Raw genomic sequence first — 18297 nt, 5'->3', positions numbered from 1 at the left:
AAAGTCAGGGAAATCAGTTCTTGGATTTTAAGTGTTCACTTTTACTCTGTTCTGTGGTTTTCATTAGAGATGGTTGAAAAATGCCAAGAGACACTCTGCAGAAGTTTGGAGTTATTTAAACCCCCCAACATTAAAAAAAAAAACCATTTACCAAAAACTTCTGAAAACTGAAAATTGAAATTTAAAAAAGGTACAGTTGGACAAAACCATGAAGAGTTTTGACCAAAATGAAAACTTCTGTAGAAAATCTTTCATTTTTTGTCTAAGGCTATGTTTAGTCACTAAACATTTTGACTACAAACTAACTAGAGCTGGTCAAAAGTTATCGGTGTCTAAGTTTCAGAGTAACAGCCGTGTTAGTCTGTATTCGCAAAAAGAAAAGGAGTACTTGTGGCACCTTAGAGACTAACCAATTTATCTGAGCATAAGCTTTCGTGAGCTACAGCTCACTTCATCGGATGCATACTGTGGAAAGTATAGAAGATCTTTTTATACACACAAAGCATGAAAAAATGGGTGTTTACCACTACAAAAGGTTTTCTCTCCCCCCACCCCACTCTCCTGCTGGTAATAGCTTATCTAAAGTGATCACTCTCCTTACAATGTGTATGATAATCAAGTTGGGCCATTTCCAGCACAAATCCAGGTTCCCCCCCCCACAGACCCACTCTCCTGCTGGTAAGTCACTTACTACAGGACAGGCCTAACAAAGAAAACAACAGAACGCTACTAGCCGTCACCTTCAGCCCCCAACTAAAACCCCTCCAACGCATTATTAAGGATCTACAACCTATCCTGAAGGATGACCCTGAAGCTGCCATTGTCCGTGGTTCCCTGTTCCTGGCCAATGGGAGTTGCGGGGGGCGGTGCCTGCAGGCGAGGGCAGAGCATGAAGCTCTCTGCCCCCCTTCTCCAGCGGCCGCAGGGACATGGTGCCAGCCACTTCCAGGAGCGGCATGGGACCAGGGAGCCTGCTTTAGCCACGCTGCATCATGGGGCTGGCAATCCCATGGGCCAGACTGAAAGCCCTGACGGGCCGGATCTGGCCTGCGGGCCATAGTTTGCCCAACCCTGTGTTAAAAGATGGAGAGAGATTTCTGTTAATGATTTCTAGTTTATCTATAGTTCTATTGATTTCTTATTGTAATGGAATTTTTGAAGTGCATATCCCTGCCCTGTGAGGCTGGCACAAGATAGCATTAACTCTAAGTCCATTTGCGTCAATATGGGATTTTCAATACAGAAGATCTAGAGGAAATCTGACCTTACTTAGAAAGTCTGGGTAACACTTGACTATTGAATTCAGACATTTATTCCTCTAATCAGGCACCTTGCAACATTTAATTAAAAAAAAAAGAATTTGTTGAAACTCAATTCAGTTAAGGCAAGCTCTGCAGCAGTGAGCTGTAGCTGCTGAATGTTTATGAATGCCAGAGTTGAAATGCACTTCAGAGTCAATGGGACTATTGTTCTCGTATGGTTAAAAAGCAGCAATAGTTGCTGCTCAAGGTTAAAAGCAAGATGCTGCTCACAGTGTTACATTGTAAACAACCTACTTCTGGGACTTGAAATAAGCATTTATCTTGGGCAGATTTCTGGGAGCTAGTGTCCAACAACACATCCCCACCCTGAGGAACCACAGAATATCAGGGTTGGAAGGGACCCCAGAAGGTCATCTAGTCCAACCCCCTGCTCAAAGCAGGACCAATTCCCAGTTAAATCATCCCAGCCAGGGCTTTGTCAAGCCTGACCTTAAAAACCTCTAAGGAAGGAGATTCTACCACCTCCCTAGGTAACGCATTCCAGTGTTTCACCACCCTCTTAGTGAAAAAGTTTTTCCTAATATCCAATCTAAACCTCCCCCACTGCAACTTGAGACCATTACTCCTCGTTCTGCCATCTGCTACCATTGAGAACAGTCTAGAGCCATCCTCTTTGGAACCCCCTTTCAGGTAGTTGAAAGCAGCTATCAAATCCCCCATCATTCTTCTCTTCTGCAGGCTAAACAATCCCAGCTCCCTCAGCCTCTCCTCATAAGTCATGTGTTCCAGTCCCCTAATCATTTTTGTTGCCCTTCGCTGGACTCTCTCCAATTTATCCACATCCTTCTTGAAGTGTGGGGCCCAAAACTGGACACAGTACTCCAGATGAGGCCTCACCAATGTCGAATAGAGGGGAACGATCACGTCCCTCGATCTGCTCGCTATGCCCCTACTTATACATCCCAAAATGCCATTGGCCTTCTTGGCAACAAGGGCACACTGCTGACTCATATACAGCTTCTCGTCCACTGTCACCCCTAGGTCCTTTTCCGCAGAACTGCTGCCTAGCCATTCGGTCCCTAGTCTGTAGCTGTGCATTGGGTTCTTCCGTCCTAAGTGCAGGACCCTGCACTTATCCTTATTGAACCTCATCAGATTTCTTTTGGCCCAATCCTCCAATTTGTCTAGGTCCTTCTGTATCCTATCCCTCCCCTCCAGCGTATCTACCACTCCTCCCAGTTTAGTATCATCCGCAAATTCCAAAGCTTTCTTGTGTTTGACCCAACTCCTACGTCAGATTAGGAAACATGGACTGATGCAGCTTTTCCATGTACTGTTTTCTCTTTTCACATACGTGCACCATTCCTTCCACATCCATATCCAGGTTAGCCTGTTTCTGAATTCCAGTCTGAATCTTGTTTTAGTGGGACACATTGCATGGGCTGATTTTTGGAGGTATTGAGCATCCACAAGTCCCAGTATCAAACATTCTTAAATTAAGCCCAGTCAGATTCTTTGAGTGAAAGTTACCTTGAGCCCATTTTTATTTTATACGCCTACCATCCAATGACACCACAGTGTCAACATCAGGAACCTCCAGCATCAGGATTAAAACCACATTTTACAACCTAAATAAAAAGCTGCCATTGTTTTCTGAAGTGCTAGTACCCGCTGAAGTCCAGGGGAGTGGAGGGTACTTCGCAGCACCTCTGAAAATCATACCATTTTTATTTGGGACCCAAATAAAGCTTGCAAGTTTGGGCCTCAATGACTTGCACAAAGTCCATTCAAAGTAAATTTGGTAGTAGAGACAGGTATAGAACCCAGGCACCCTGATTTCCAATTCTCTCCCCTTTGGAGAAGTACAGTTGTCAAAGATATCTAAAAATCCAACTTACTCCTTGTGCCAGTCATAAATCTGGTGGATATTGCCAAATACAATCTTGTCTTTCCCTTTCATATCTTCAGTAACCCCTTTTTCTTCTATTCTCTTCATGAAGCCCTGTAGTATGAAAGATCAGTGATTAACTAATGGCCCAGCTGAATAATAATAATAATTTCATTTTTCAGGACAAGCACAAGTTACATGCCATAACTGGTAGAATCTTTTTCTTTAGAAGAAAACCAGGTACTTAAAACACATGTTATGCAGTTTAAAACCAGACACCCATCTTATATTTTAAAATTACACACTTGCCGTAAAAGAAAAAGCTATAAAGGGATTTATTCTGTAATTTCTCATAAAGGTTGTACAAATCTACTGTAATGTCACTAAAGGGACAAGTACAATTAAAAGTTACATAAGTGGTTTGTCCAAAATTCTTGGATTCCCTGATAAGTGCAAGAAGCCAAACTCGGCACAGATAAGACTCATTTATCAAAAAAAAAAAGAAAAGAAAAAAAAAGTACTTCTTGGGTGCACAAAATCATGTAGTAAATTTAGGGAGAGTCAGAAATGGAATGCTCAGAAGGCATGAGAAATCCTATTTGAGTCTTTGTAGCATTACAAATGTCGGTTTACGTTTACCTCACACTTCATTATCTGAGTAGGAGAACACATGAGTTCTAAAAGCTTGGAAGCCTTTGAAAGCCACCACTAAATTGGTTGGCAGCACTCACTGAGCTAATAAGTTTGAAAAAAGCAAAAGATTTTCCTAGAGGTCACAAGTTTTCAGTGCCTTTGTTTTTTGGTCCTCACCTTGGAGCAACTGGTGTTGTATGTGCTGAAAACCTCTATGTATCAATGGGGCACTCAAAACTTGAAGCATCCAAAATTAATGGACACTTTTGAAACTGATATAGTTCCTTTCATCCCAAAGAGTGTTACAAACAAATAACTCAGCTGCTACATATGGGCCTGAGATGAAGTTTGGATCAAGATACCAATTTTTAGAGGTGTTCAAATTTGGAACTTTGGTTTGGGCCCTTCTCTAAATAAAGAGAGTGCCATTATTAATCAGTTCCAGTTTCAGGTAGGATCTCTGTCTAATAGCAACAGGAGAATACAAGAAGTGCAAGAAGAAAAATCTATTCTTCATCACCTGGAAGACTATACTACAGCTGAAAGGATCTCATGTATCACAACCCAAGAGAAACAAGTCAGCCAAGATAAGCCTTTGCACACTTCATTGTAGGTTTTAAATTTAGTATTTAGAAACATTTACTTTAGGCACTTTTTAGCACAGTATCCAGTTAGGAAGACATCCTTTTGCTGATCTGAGCAATTACAACCAGAGTTTAAAGGTATTAAATTGACTTTTTAAACTCACCTCTACCACGATTCCCAAGTCTTTGACGTAGTCTTTCTCAGTCTGCACCAGCTCATTTAAGACAAACCTAGATAAAAAACAGCTGCATCATTTCTCAATACAAGTTACTGCCTCTCCATCTCTCTCTCTCTCCCCCCCTCCCCACACACACACACACACAGTTTCTAACCAAAGACTACATCCTTATTCCAGTTCACATGACCTAGTTCTCCCTCAACTCAGTTTCATGCATAGGTTCTAAAACAATTTTTTATAGCGGGGGTGCTGAAAGCCATTGAACCAAACTGTAAACCTGTACATAATGGAAACTACTTTAAACCAAGGGGTGCTGCTATACCCCCAGCACTCCTAGTTCCAGCACCTATGACTTCATGGCTCAATAGCTACTGTCTGATGAAAACTTAACCATGTCAGTTCAGAACATTCTTCATCTGTTCCACAGGTAGTGGAAATCCTTCTCACCAGGGTTTTTTTTTTAATCCTTGGGTAGAGACAGTCAGTTGGTCTGATTATACAGAACAAAAACAAAAACAAAACACAAAAACACCAAACAAAAGCAGTTATTAATTCTAAACTGTTGTTCAAGAAGAGGTTGCACACATGTATTCTACGTAGGTATCTAAAACAGTACCCACAGGAGGGGGCTCTGAGTCTATTTAGATAGAGAAACCAATATAGCTTTCCTCAAGTTAGCACCGATCCTGAAGCAGTTGTAACTACATAGTACTGACTGAGTGAAGGTGTGCACAAAGGACCATGCAGCAGTCCTACAAATGTCCAGCATAGGGACATCCTTTAGAAAAGTCGCTGAAGTAGCTTGAGCTCTGTAGAGTGGGCCGACAGTCATAATATAGGAAGTAGTAATCCACCTGGAGATTACATGCACTGTAACAGCTTGACCTCTCATCCTGTCAGCATAAGAAATGAAAAGGACAAGGCAATAGCTTGAAGTGTTTGGTCCCATCTAGATAGAACACCAATATTCACCTTACATCTAGAGTATGCAGACATTCATTGAATGCAGCTTCAGGAAAAAAATTGGGAAGTATATTGTCTTGTTTAAATGAAATGTCAATACTACATATAAAATGTTTTGGATGTGGCCTCAAAGCTACTTTATCCTGGGGGGGCGGGGGTGGGGAGGGCGCAGAGAAGCAGCACATAAGGAGGCCCTGCCACTCTTCTGGGCAATAGAATAGTCATTGGGAAGGATGTCTGACAGATGGGGACTAGAACAGGTTGCCAAAGCTCAAATGGAGAACACATCAAAACAGCCAACACAATGTTGGAGGTCCCAAAGAGGTACTGTATCTTTAACAGGAGGAAAGCCAAACAACCCCTTAAAAAAAAAAATCTAGAAATTATGGGGCTGAGAGCCAAAGTTGGAGAGGAGGAGATGTCACCTGGCTAGGGGGATGGATAGCTGATATCACTGCTAACTGAAACCTCAGGTTGCTTAGCGTAAGACCTGAGGATTTAAGGTGCAACAGGTACTCTACAATGTCCTGAATCTTAGCCTCTGTGGTTGTATTCCATGGAGATTGGACTATACAGAAAAAATGCTTCCATTTCGCCACATTGGTGGGTCTAGTGGATTGTTTCCTATTAAGCAACATTTCTTGAACTGCCACTTAAGTGATTAGGTCAAGCAGAAAAAAAAAAACCTAACATCCATGTTGTGAAGTGCAGTTTGCTGGGATCTGGGTGCAAAATCTGTCCATGTTGCTGGGATGGCAGATCCATGAATAGGGGCAGAGTTGAGAGGCTGTGAAGATTAGAGAACTAGCACAGTGTTGCCAAGATGATTCCTATCATGCCAGATTGGTCATGACCCTTTTTCTATTTGAGTATATTCTGGGGGAGGAGTAGGATGGGGAGGAATGCATACATGAAATCTAGTCCCCTATCTAAGAAGAAAGGTACTGAATAGGGAGATTGAATGGAGATCCACTTGAGAACAAAATTGACACCATTTCTAGTTGTCCTTTATTGCGAACAAGAGGACTGTTGGAACACCCACATTTGGAAAAGGGCCTTGAAAACATTGTTCGAGGGAATCTCCTGCGATTTGGGCATAATCTCCTGCTGAGGGGATAAGCAGCCAAATCTGGGAGCCAAGTCAGTCAGTGGCAATGAGAGGAACACCTTTCCTGATGCAAAAAGAACCAAAGCTTCCTGACAAAGCTGATCAGATTGTGCCACTCCCTGTCAGTTTACGTAGTACATTGCAGTTGTATCGTCATGTAGTATCCAGAATGACAAGCCCTTGATGCAAGGGAGAAACGTGTGGCAAGCCCTGTGAAATTTCCCAGTCTGAGAACCGTGATATGAAGAGTCACTTCATGCTCCATCCATAAAGCATGGATTTGCAGCCACTCAAGATATGCACCTCAACCTATCAGAAAGAGACAAACGACTGTCTTGAATGGAAGCGGAAGGAGAGAAAAAAAGTGTACCTCCCCCCACCGCACTCCCTCCCCACACACTTGATTCATCCACCACTCCAGGGAACACAGGAGCACCAGAGGTACCTGGATCAACTTGTCTAAGGGTGTCTGTTCAGTTGATAGACTAGCTTTAGCCAAGTTTGAAGGGAGCACACATGCAGCCGGCATATGTCGGATCACATAAGGCTCAGTGGTCTCAGACATGCCCAGACCATGTGGTGGGATGTGATCCAAGGGACAGGCACAGGTGGTGAATGGCCTGAAACCTATAGTGAGGGAGGAATGTCATCGAGCTTGTAGAATCAAATAGTCCCCACATAGAAAATATGGCCCTAATCTGGATTTGCCTTTATGCAGCATGAGGCTCAGACAAATCAAGAAATGGACGATGAACTGAACATGCTGTTTGGATTTGCCCTGCACCATCTAATTGTCCAAATATGAGAAGAGGGGAATTCCCTTCTTCCTCAAAGAGATCACCACCACCAGGAACATGGTGAATACATACAAGAATGACAGGCCAAAGGGAAGTATTGTGTATCAATAGTGTTGACCTGCTACTGCGAATCTCTGGAACCTCCATGTGACAATTCCACCAAGTCACAGGCAGTAGGCATCCTGGAGATCAAGGGCAGCAAACCAGTCTGTCCTAGATGGCAGTGAGTGATTGACACTAGAGAGACCATGCAAAATCTTATGTGCTTGATTAACTTGTGGAAATTTCAAGGATCCAGTATGGAGTGGAGATCCACCTTGGACTTCAGGGATCAGAAAATATAATGAGTAAAACCCCTTTCCCTGATGTGGATGTGGGAACTTCTTCTATAGCCCATAGAGAGAGCAGAATCTGAACTTCTTGACAGAGCATTGACTCATGAGTTTGGTCCCTGAAAAGGGACAGGGTAAGAAGGGTGATTGGAGAGGAATTGGATAGAATATTTCCGTCTCACCAGTCGTCCATTGTTATAGCTTCCCAAGCATTGAGGAAGTGGGACAATCCATCCACACATGGAGGGAGGGGAAATCATAGGAAGATTGCTGATTACAGTATTGCTGTCCTCAAGGAAGAGGTCAAATAGGCTGCTACCCCCAAGAATGACTGAAGAGGAGTGTGCTGTGTTGTGGAGCTTGAGGGTCTTCTGTGATGTGCACTTCTGTCTTGAAAACTCGTTCTAACTTGATGGGTACATAAACTGCCTCTAACACTCGTGTTGATACTCCTGTTGATGTGGTCTGTATTCACACCACTTGGGTGCTCAAGCATAGACCCCTAAGGAGCCAAAAAGGGTACCCAGAGAGCCCTTAAATGAATGTAAAGTCTCATTGGTCTTCTCTGAAAACAAAAACAAAAAGTCCATCAAAACTATAGTTTGTTGAGTGTCTGGGGCTATGTCTGAGTTCTGCAACCATAAGGTTTTCCTCACTGCTATTGCAGAGGCCATTATCCTAAAAAGTGTCCAGTGTATCAAATACAGACTGGGGGCGGGGGGATGTTTTGCCTATGATGCAGCCTTCAAGGAAAGCTCTGAACTCCTTCTGTGATTCCTCCAGAAGTTTGTCAGTAAACCTAGACATAGCCAAATACAACTTTGTAAACAGGGATGGTAACGGTATCTGCTGGTTTGCTATGTGCATCTGGAGAGAGGATGTGGAATACATTTTTCTCCCGAACAATTTGGCCCTTTTTCACTGGGGGTTGATTTAAGTCTTCCTGGACACGATCTCTCATTGGCAGCTGTAGCCACCAAGGAATTTGGAGCAGGAAGAGAAGAAAAAGCATGCAAAGTCTTCCAACAGGATATGATAATGTTTGTCTGTGAGCTCAGCTGTGGGACCTAAAAAAGCTGGCATGTGCCATAAAGTCTTTGCTAGATCTAGAAGAGAGTGTCATTAAATCGAGAGGGCTACCCCTTCCAGGGGCAGACAACTGGAGAATGAATACCAGTTTTGTGTGTTTCTCTTGTACAAGCTCAACTTCTATGCTTAAAACTGCTTCCATTCTCCTCAGCAGGTCTTGAGAGCTTAAAGTCCTCAGGGACCAGAGAAGAGGAGTATGGCATCATCAGGTTTTCAGGTGAGGAAAGGCATAAGTGCAGACTCCAGGGGCGCTTCAGGGCTGAAGCATCCACAGAAAAAAGGTAGCGGGTGCTCACTTACTGGCAGCCGCATGGATCAGTGCCTTCCATCCCTAGCGGCGCTGCTGATAAGCTCCTGCCCCTCCCTCCCCATGCCTCCCACACACTGTGGATTAACTGTCCAGTGGCATGCAGGAGGTACTGAGGGCGAGGGGGAGGAGCGGGGAGAGGAAGAAATGGAGTGAGATGGGGCTTGGCGGATGGGGTGGAGTAGGAACAGGGCCTAATGCGAAGCGGGGATCGAGCACCCCCAAGGAACAGAGGAAGTTGGCACCTATGAGGAGAGGGACAGGTGAACTGGAGCAAAGTGATCCTCCTAGGGGGATGAGTGGGGGGAAAAGGAATTTGCTCCTCCTACAATGGGTGCCCTCATAGCACTGGCTGCTCAAGGGGAACAATATCTGCATGTGCTTTCAACCTAGACAGCTCTGAAAGCGGCCTTGCTGGATGGCCTAGTGACCTTCCCCTTGACAGGTTCAGTGAGTCCTGCCAGAGGGAAATAAACACTCCAGGGATTCAGCCATTACAGAAGAGCAGAAGACATGGTGACCAGTCGGTGCTAGGCCATGACAATCTGTCTGTGCTTTTTCAGATGCTCTTACTACCAATGTTCTCCTTATAGAGTTGGTCCAGAGGACTTCACTGTCCCCTCCTAATTACAGTTAGTCGACGTGCTGGATGACTCCAAACCAGATCGTCACGTGAACAGTCCATAGAAATTGAAAGCGCCAAACCTGATTGGGCTACTGGGTGACCAACTTCCATAGCCCAACGCAGGCACCAAGGTAGGTACCGGAGCAGGCCTTGTCTTTGGCACTGTAAACATGCTGAGATGATGGTTGTCATCGTACACCAAAGATCTCACAGTCCGCGCCAAGGAATAATCTGTAGTTGGCGCCCATGCTGATACATGTTCCAGTAAAGAGGCTGTAGGATCCTAAACAGGCAGCAGAACGGAGGACTGAGCTGAAGTCTGCATAGTGTTCGCCAGAGCCAAGATAGTATCAGGTCCAAGGTGCCATTCAATTTCTTAGCTGGGACCAGCATTGGTACTGCTAACATGCCCTGTACTGGAGTGGAGGATGGGTAGTACTTAAAGCCCAGAAAGCTCTGCATGTCACCAATGCCTAGTACTGAACTAAATTTTAATTAAAATGAAGACACACTTATCTACTGGGTACCAACTGCTAACTATTAACAAGGAAGGTACAGAGCTAACTGCAGAAAAAAAGTGAGGCAAACTTCACAGGTAGCACCAGCTCAGGCCATGGGCAGTGAGAAGGAACTGAAGGGGACTGAGTGGTGCTGCCCTTATATAGTCTCAGGAAGGGCAATGAGGAGACACAAGGTGTGTGCATCAACCCAATGGGTATGGCTGCACAACAAAAACAAACCATTCCAGCTCCAGTGTGCTAGTTGCATTCATATCTAAGAAGAAGGTATGTGCACCACAAAAAGAACTAGACCCTTGTCCAAAGGACCCCCAACTCCACACATGAGAGGGTGCATAGAAGAGATACAGCAGTAGCCATAGAATCTCTGTTCAAGTACTTTATAGCCTTGTGGAAGAGGAGTATTTTGTTCCCCTAGCAAGCCCTCCCATGAGTAAAGTTCATTTATTCCATCTTAAAGGAACTGGCTTTAAATTTCACTTCTTGAGATTCAATGCTAGGAGAATGAATCCCATTTCCTTTCCAAAGGACTGATCTTATAGTAAATAATGCAGGTGTGGCAGTCAAAGGCTTTATGCTCATTTCAAAGCCAGTAATCCTGGGTAGAGGAAGCTTCAATGCACACAAACTCATATCAGTCAAACTGATTAGTCACGTACTGTTCTCTACATGACAATTTCAAGAGAGTTCTACCTGTCTTTCTACAGATAGTGTCCCTCTCAATTACACAGAAACAATTTAGCACTATGAACTAAATTCCATCCAAGTTCAAATTCAATAATGCAATGATGAGACTAACAAGATAGGGGAATGCTTTCATGCCTAGTGTCACATGTATACCTCAATCAACAGTGACCCACTTGAAATGACAGCTCTGTAGACAATACTGTGCTATACGGAAGCCCTTGTAAAGACTGAAACAGAAAACACAGGCATTCTGAAGAGGAAAAAGATCACATGGGCTAGTGAGAATTCTGAAGATAAGAAAAGACATGTTTGGTGACTGGTAAAAAACCCAAAATTATTTGATAAGATTAAGCGCTAACCGAAGCGATACTGTGAGACAGACTTAACCGGTGGGTGAAGGCATTCTGAGCTCATGTCTCAGAACAGAGAACGGTTGTTGGTATTCTGTACGATTAAACTCTACAGACAAACTATGAGATGAAATAGCAATGACGCCACCATGTGCCATTTCATGTGGAAAAACTTCCCTGCCTACAAAAACATCATGAACTAAGACGAAACATTAAAGACAATTCCATAGTTATGTGTGAGGTACAGAAAACCTGTGAGACATATGGAGATTGTCATATAGTGTGACGGCAGTGTTGGTCGCACTCATTCATCTTGTTTAGGCAAAGCAGAAAGGAAACTTTCTGTAGAAGAGGTCATGCAGCTTCTTGTTTATTTAACAGCAAAATCCAGCCCCTTTGGGTAGGAGCCATGGAGCGGCAGTGGAAAGGCCAGCTGCTCATGAGTTCCAAGAGCCACTCTGCCAAGTTCCATACTTGTGTAAAATACATGCTGGGCAAACTGCTGCTCCTTTACAAAGCAGCAGCATGTGTCCCTGGGCAAGCATATGCCCTATGCTTCTGTTCCCCTGGCTGACCTACATGTCCCTGTAAGGAATATGCTACACCTCCTTCGCCATGGATATACCAACAGATTTACTAGCTGAGAGGGGAACCCTGCACTTACCACTAGGTAGGACTCCTGTCCTGTTGCTATCCAGGAATGCTGGGTGTTGAGGGAAGAATTGCTCCCTGTTCTCAAGAACATTTCTCCTCTCCATCTACACTTAGGTTAATATGAGGCAGAATCTGGCATTAAGTGTCCATGAGATCAAAATCACAGAACACCAATGGTGGCCATGCTCCAGTGTTCATAGGTCTGAGGGCTAGAATTTAAGCATCCTTCAGGATAAATTGTAACAACCTCTGATGAACAAAGGTGCAGGATCAGTTTTGCCAACGCAGAGATACAAAGCAAAATGGTACATTTACTCTTGCTTCAGGAGCTTAGTTCAGCATCTACACTGCTTAAATTACATTCACTCACAGCTATAGAAGACCACATGGCTTTTCCCCCGCCCCATCATTTGAAACAGACATTTGTGTTCAAATGTCACTTGATACTTATATCAATTGTTTTACCATGTATGACATGTAATTACTACTTCCAAATTATACATTTAAAAAAAAAAAAAGAAGAAGAAGAGGGACGCTGCCAGAGAACAAGTTCCTTTACCGGTGTTTACTGTAGGTTAGCAAAAATGAAGTCATTTACAATGATGTAATCGTGGGGAATACAGGCATATTACATGCATTTTTCCGTTATAGAAGGTATTTTCTTCTACATGGTATTGGAAGGAGTGCGGGGGAAATGTCAAGTGGATGTGGACCATTCCCTCACTTTAAAAAAAAACATAAGTATTCCTACATATTGACAACTCCTGCAAATTTACTCTCATGTATCACAGCAATCAGAAAATATCCCTTTAATCTGGTGGAAATAATTCAGCAATATCTGCTGGAATAGGGATATGACACCACAGCCCATATTTTTCACAGTGATAGGATGTTGACATTATAAGCTAAGTTCCCTCGAAGCTGCACGGCTGCACAGCAGGCTATAAAAGGTTGTTCAGGTATGCAGCCACAGGGGCCTGGAAAGGAGAGGAGCAAATTGGGGTGTGCACAGCTGCCAGCAGGGAGAGCTGCCGCTCCCTTGGAGCTGCTGCTAGTGTGTGGATACAAACTGCAACTGGCATGTTTTCCCGCCAGTAGCAGTTACCGCCATGTAAGGATGGCCTTTTCTGGCCCAGCAGAATTTGGTACCTTAGTGGTCCAGGGATAGAGAATTGAGGGATGGGGTTCCCGAGCTGCTGCTGGCAGGGAGAGGCACATCTCCCCCGGCCCCAGCCCCATAGCTGCTACAGTGAGAGAGGGCTCTGTGTGTCTGTCCTCTCTCCCCATCACAGAGCTGGGGCAGCCTGTACCCCAAACCCCTCATCCCCAGGTGCACCCCCCCCGCCCTCCCCCTTCCTACACCCCAATCCTCTGCCCCAGCCCTGAGCCCCCTCCTGTGCCCTGAACCCCTCATCCCCAGTCCCACCCCAGAGCCCAGACCCCCTCTATCCTAACCTTCTGCTCCAGCCCTGAGCACCTCCTCCCCACCACACACACGCCAAACCCCTCAAACCCACTCCTACCACACACCACTCCATATTGGTGCACATAAAATTCATTCTGCACAGGGATGTAAAAAATTAAAGGGAACATTGATAATGTATTTTATGCAAGGTAAGTCAGGTGAGAGATCATTGAAGAGGTTATGATTTGCAGAATGATTATCTTATTTGTATGCATGTATCATTTTTGTATCCAAAGTTATGAATATTGACTATATCTGTATTTCAAATGTAGTTACACCTGGGTAACACCCACTAGGCCAGATACTTTCTGTCTAGATCACAGGGGATTTCAAACTGTAAAGCAAGTGAAGCTTGCCCCTTAATTTGCAGCCTGCTTATATCTCCTCTTAGGGTGAAAATCTGCTATTAATATACTTAGATTGGATACAAAGTTTAGTTTGCATTTTTTGTTTATTTGCTAGGTAATCTGCTTTTATACGTTTGTCATCACTTGTTAACAACTATAAAAAATTTAAAATTAACTTAGTTTTGCTTTATCAGAACTCAGGGGCAAAAGGGTGTTGCATATTCCCCTCCACATTGAGAGAGGGGGCAAATTTTATGAGCTTACGCTGTAGAGCACAAGACAGTATAATTTTGGGTTTATATATCAGCAGGGATGAGTGCCTAAGGAGCTGGGAGTAGCTTTCCCATGCAGGGGCTGGACAAAGTCTGCTTGTAACTGCACCTGGGTGTGTCCCTACCTGTATGTATTTGTAAGCTGGAAGGCTTTGTAGCTTGTCAAAGTGGTGCAGTGTAAAAGGGAGCCCAGGGGTACCCCAGTTCTAGGTGGTGCCCCAAGGGAACCCGTCACAAGGGGCTCACAGCACAGAGATTAAAGGTAAAAGGACACATACATGTGTCCACACAGAAGATTACTTGTAAAATCCTATCCATAGGTGGTAATATATTGTTTGTTTACTAAGAAATAAGGGTCATAATTTGAGTTTGAATTTGAGCTCCTTAATAGGTTATTAAAAACAAGAAACAAAATGGCACCACATACAGACCACAGAAAAGCTGACTGATCTTGAAAGCCACTAGCAGCTGTTTTTAAACATCCTGGAATAATAGGAATTATTTGGACTGAAATAGACACAAAATATATGTAGTGTACAGCTGCCAGAGCTTTCTGCATTTCAGAAAGTCACATGTATAGATATGTACAAAGTGGTAAGTTTCTCTATAGTGAAAAGAGAAGAATAAAACTTGCAATGGTAAACTAGTAATTCATTAATCAGACAGATACTGAAACCAAGTATGTGCCATATTGGGGCAATCTTCAGAAAAAGATAACAGTTTATATACCAGAGGAGTTCTCTACAGGTAAAGCTGGGTGCTGATCTCCAACCTGCCTCTCTAGTCCATTGAAAAAATGCATCTGAAAAAAAGTCACACTTTGTCCGCTATGATGAATACATCAAGCTCCTCACCAAATTGCTTCTCTGGCTTCTGCATCAAATTCAAAGGACTCATACCATCTTTCAAAGCCCTATGCTACTTTGCTCTTGCTAGCCTCTCGGCTACACCTTCCCCCTGCCTGGTTTCCTTTCCATGCCTAGAACCTTTCCCAAACCAGTCTGCTATTCCTCCACTGACTCACCCCTTGAACACTTCCATGAGGTCTATGCATCCTAGCTTTTCCCCTCAAAGTCTAAAGAGAGATGTTAATAGTGTTCATGCTGCAAGGTTTCATAATCGAAGCAACCACATGATCTTATTGTTATAACCCTTTACTTCCCTTCCCCAATCCTCACTATCTCTCTCATCCTTGCCTCGTGATAAACATACTGTAAGGCATGCTTTAATTTAGATAAGCGCGGTCAGGGCAGGAGTGTTCTCTTTTGTCTGTAAATCAAGGCACATTTCTGGTACTGTATAAAGAAAAATGAAGATCTATCTAAACTAGCCACCACCCTGTCAGCATGTATACAGCAGCTTTACAGAATAAGGCTTTGATGTCAATGCTAAAAAAGGGGATTCCACTTCTCATGAGATTAAGTACTGTGCAATAGTTATCTCGCTGTAAAATCCTAGCTGAGACAAGGTCCCTGAAGTTTTTACCTGAAGGGAGGTTAATATTTTACTGCGCTGCCCCGGGTTTCACCTTGCCTAGTTTACCTACAGAGCCTTGTCTCTACTACGATTTTACAGCAGGATTGATAATGGTACTTACTGGTAAGTTTAGCTATCCCATGATAAAGATGCACCATTTTCCCCTCTTCCCCACAGTACAGAAAAAGGCATCGATCTCTGATTTTTTTTAATAGCCTGAGAAAACCAGACAAGCAGAGAGACTAGAAATCTAGACTTTAGACTACCAGTCTTGTGTATCCTTTGCCAGAGCAGTGTTCCCTAATTTATAGCTGTGCACACTTCTACAGGGTGTATTTGAGAAATAAAAAGCAGCTAGATAACTTACATCCTGCCTCTCATTGCTTTGGCTTTTTGTTCCTCTTCAAGGTTTCTTGGGGGAGTTGAAGGCGTCAGCCCTTCATTTAAACACCCAGTGCCATCTTTTAAGCTTCCTCGATAAGTTCCTCCTTCTAGGGTCTAAAAAACCAAAGGATTATAGAACAAACGTTATCCTTGAGCTACAACGCTAGAGTTACCTTCTGTTGCAATAGTCGCCTCGGCAATTGTGAGTAGGGGAAACTAAAAACAGATTGATGTTCAGTTATGTCCCCCACTGTCCCACCTCAGATATTTAGTTGAAACCAGTTTGGTTATATTTCAAGTGGATATAGAAAAAAACAACCTGAAACCTACAGTCTGATTCACTGCAGCACAGCAGAAGGCATACACCATTAAGCACAGGATGAAAATGTTGGTTATGCTAAAAAACAAACATCTCAAATTATTCAGAGCAATCTGCAAAGAGAAAAATCCCATTGCCCTCCAAAATCAGATAGAATTAGGCTACAAGCATATATAACGATGTTCTATGGAAGATTAAATGAAGATACCTTCCAGAAAAGGAACATACAAAAACTGAAACATTGGTCTGAAACCCATTAAATATTACTGAGTTCAATAAGTGGGGGCGGAGGGGGAGGGAGACTAGATATCCTGCTATGAAAACCTCTAACAGAGTTAATATACACACTTTTTACATTTATCAGTCTCACTGTAATTTAAACCTTTTTGGTAGCTGTGAAATTTCTAGAAGTTCCCCTTCTTTTCTAGTGTCCTGCTTCTCCAGTCACAACAAGCCTATTTCATTCTGAAATATCTGTTTCCTTCAAATGCTCAACTTAGCCCTCATCCAAGAGCATACAACCCTGAGGACAACACTTTCCCCAACCAGATACTACCCCTGTGTGCTGAAATCTCAGACTGATAAAGCACCAAAACCAAAATTACTACTTCTACTGTGGAATCACTTTACCAGATAAAGCTGGTTCCACAGATTCGTAGGAATTCCAGCACCGCTTGTTTTCTTATTCTCCTCACCCTTAAAATGAGTGCAAGAAAATGAACTTTCAGATTCAACATAGGTCTGCCTCAACTGACTTTTTCATTGAGCAAAACTTGTTTAAGCTGTAGCATTTGCCCAAGTTTACAGGCCCAGGGATGTTTTACCCTATAGAGGATTGTTTCAAGCAACAATTAAAGGAAGCCAAAATCATCTCTTCCACACTATATGCAACTGCCCAGTAGAAAGAAGATTGAAAATTGCAAACGCATTACAGTAAATTCTAGAATAGACTAAAACCAGAGGATTTGTGGTGCTTCCACCATGGTAGAGATGAGAACAAAACTGATGAGATTTCTTTTTTAAAATAGCAGAAGAGGAAGTGATAGTTTTGATGAACCTTATTGAAATTAAAGCACCATCTATTACACATTAAGAAGTTAAACAATTTCGCTATTTAGGAGGAATGCAGATTCATTAAAATTTTCAGAGAGACTTAGGTCAAGAAATAATTGACAGCTGCTTCATAGCTAAACTCCCATGGTAAAAAAAAATTACCATATGATGAATAAGGCCTTGCCTTTAATATAATCCAAATGTTTATGTCTGTTCTGATGAATGGCTCTTATACACTAATATATGAAATTCATGGGTATCATACAATTCAAAGGCTATACAATGCTTTGAAAATTTAACGGACTTTGTTGCAACATCTGCACAGAAGCTTGCAACTGCATTTAATTTTAGTTGTGGCGTAACAATTGTTAGAACTTCTACACTGAACTGGAGAGCCTAAAGGTTAATAAAAATTCAGCAGGTGCAAAGGAGCAAGGAAATAAGGCAGACAGTTGAACTCATGCTACAGAGACAAGTTATGCCTATTCTGTACATAATTTCCAGGACACTACACTTACCAGCTTACTTTTGACCAACTTTTCTATTGCACTGACAAGATCCGCAGCAGTTGGGACATCAGAGGAGCTCTGACGAGCAGCTAGCAAAGAGGAGGACTGCAAGACACCAGTTTGCAAAGGAAAAGCAGGTTAGCAGGATGAGAAGGGGTTAGGAAAGTGACCAAACCAGCAATCAGTGAGGTAATGTTTGGGACTCAAGCAGGAAGAACATGGGCGTGTGAGGATTACATGCATGGTGTCAGGTAGCTGACTGTCACCAGACTAGCAAAGCACAGAATTAGCACTAGAATTCTGGGTGGCATTTCTGTGCAGGGTTCAAAACTTAGTTGCTAAAAGAACACTGTGCAGGGCTGGCCTGACCAGCTTGCCTGAGCCTCCCCACGGGACTGGCCCAAGTCATCTGCCCAGCACCCCCCCGTATGAAACTGGGGCTGGCGTTGCTGCTTGCTCAAGCCCTGCCTCCCCCTCTGCATGAGGCTGTCATAAC

The 18297-nt window shown here is 43.2% G+C and overlaps 1 protein-coding gene across 6 annotated transcripts in view; it reads right to left on the bottom strand.

Annotated features, from left to right (window-relative positions):
* KALRN (kalirin RhoGEF kinase) overlaps window positions 1–18297 on the bottom strand; it is a 765876-nt gene that overhangs the window by 71247 nt on the left and 676332 nt on the right. For 3 of the 6 annotated variants that reach the window (XM_084643219.1, XM_084643220.1, XM_084643223.1), the window contains 4 exons: window positions 17811–17906; window positions 15904–16034; window positions 4532–4598; window positions 3161–3264 (listed from right to left, as the gene is read on the bottom strand). In XM_084643219.1, coding sequence (XP_084499345.1) covers window positions 3161–3264; window positions 4532–4598; window positions 15904–16034; window positions 17811–17906 — 398 coding nt within the window. The remainder of the gene's footprint in view (window positions 1–3160; window positions 3265–4531; window positions 4599–15903; window positions 16035–17810; window positions 17907–18297) is intronic. The other 3 variants (XM_084643221.1, XM_084643222.1, XM_084643224.1) reach the window with 1 other exon arrangement.

Source organism: Lepidochelys olivacea (assembly GCF_965140295.1).
Source record: "Lepidochelys olivacea isolate rLepOli2 genome assembly, chromosome: 11".
Lineage (NCBI taxonomy): Eukaryota > Metazoa > Chordata > Testudines > Cheloniidae > Lepidochelys > Lepidochelys olivacea.
This window is presented reverse-complemented; position numbering and strand designations above follow the sequence as displayed.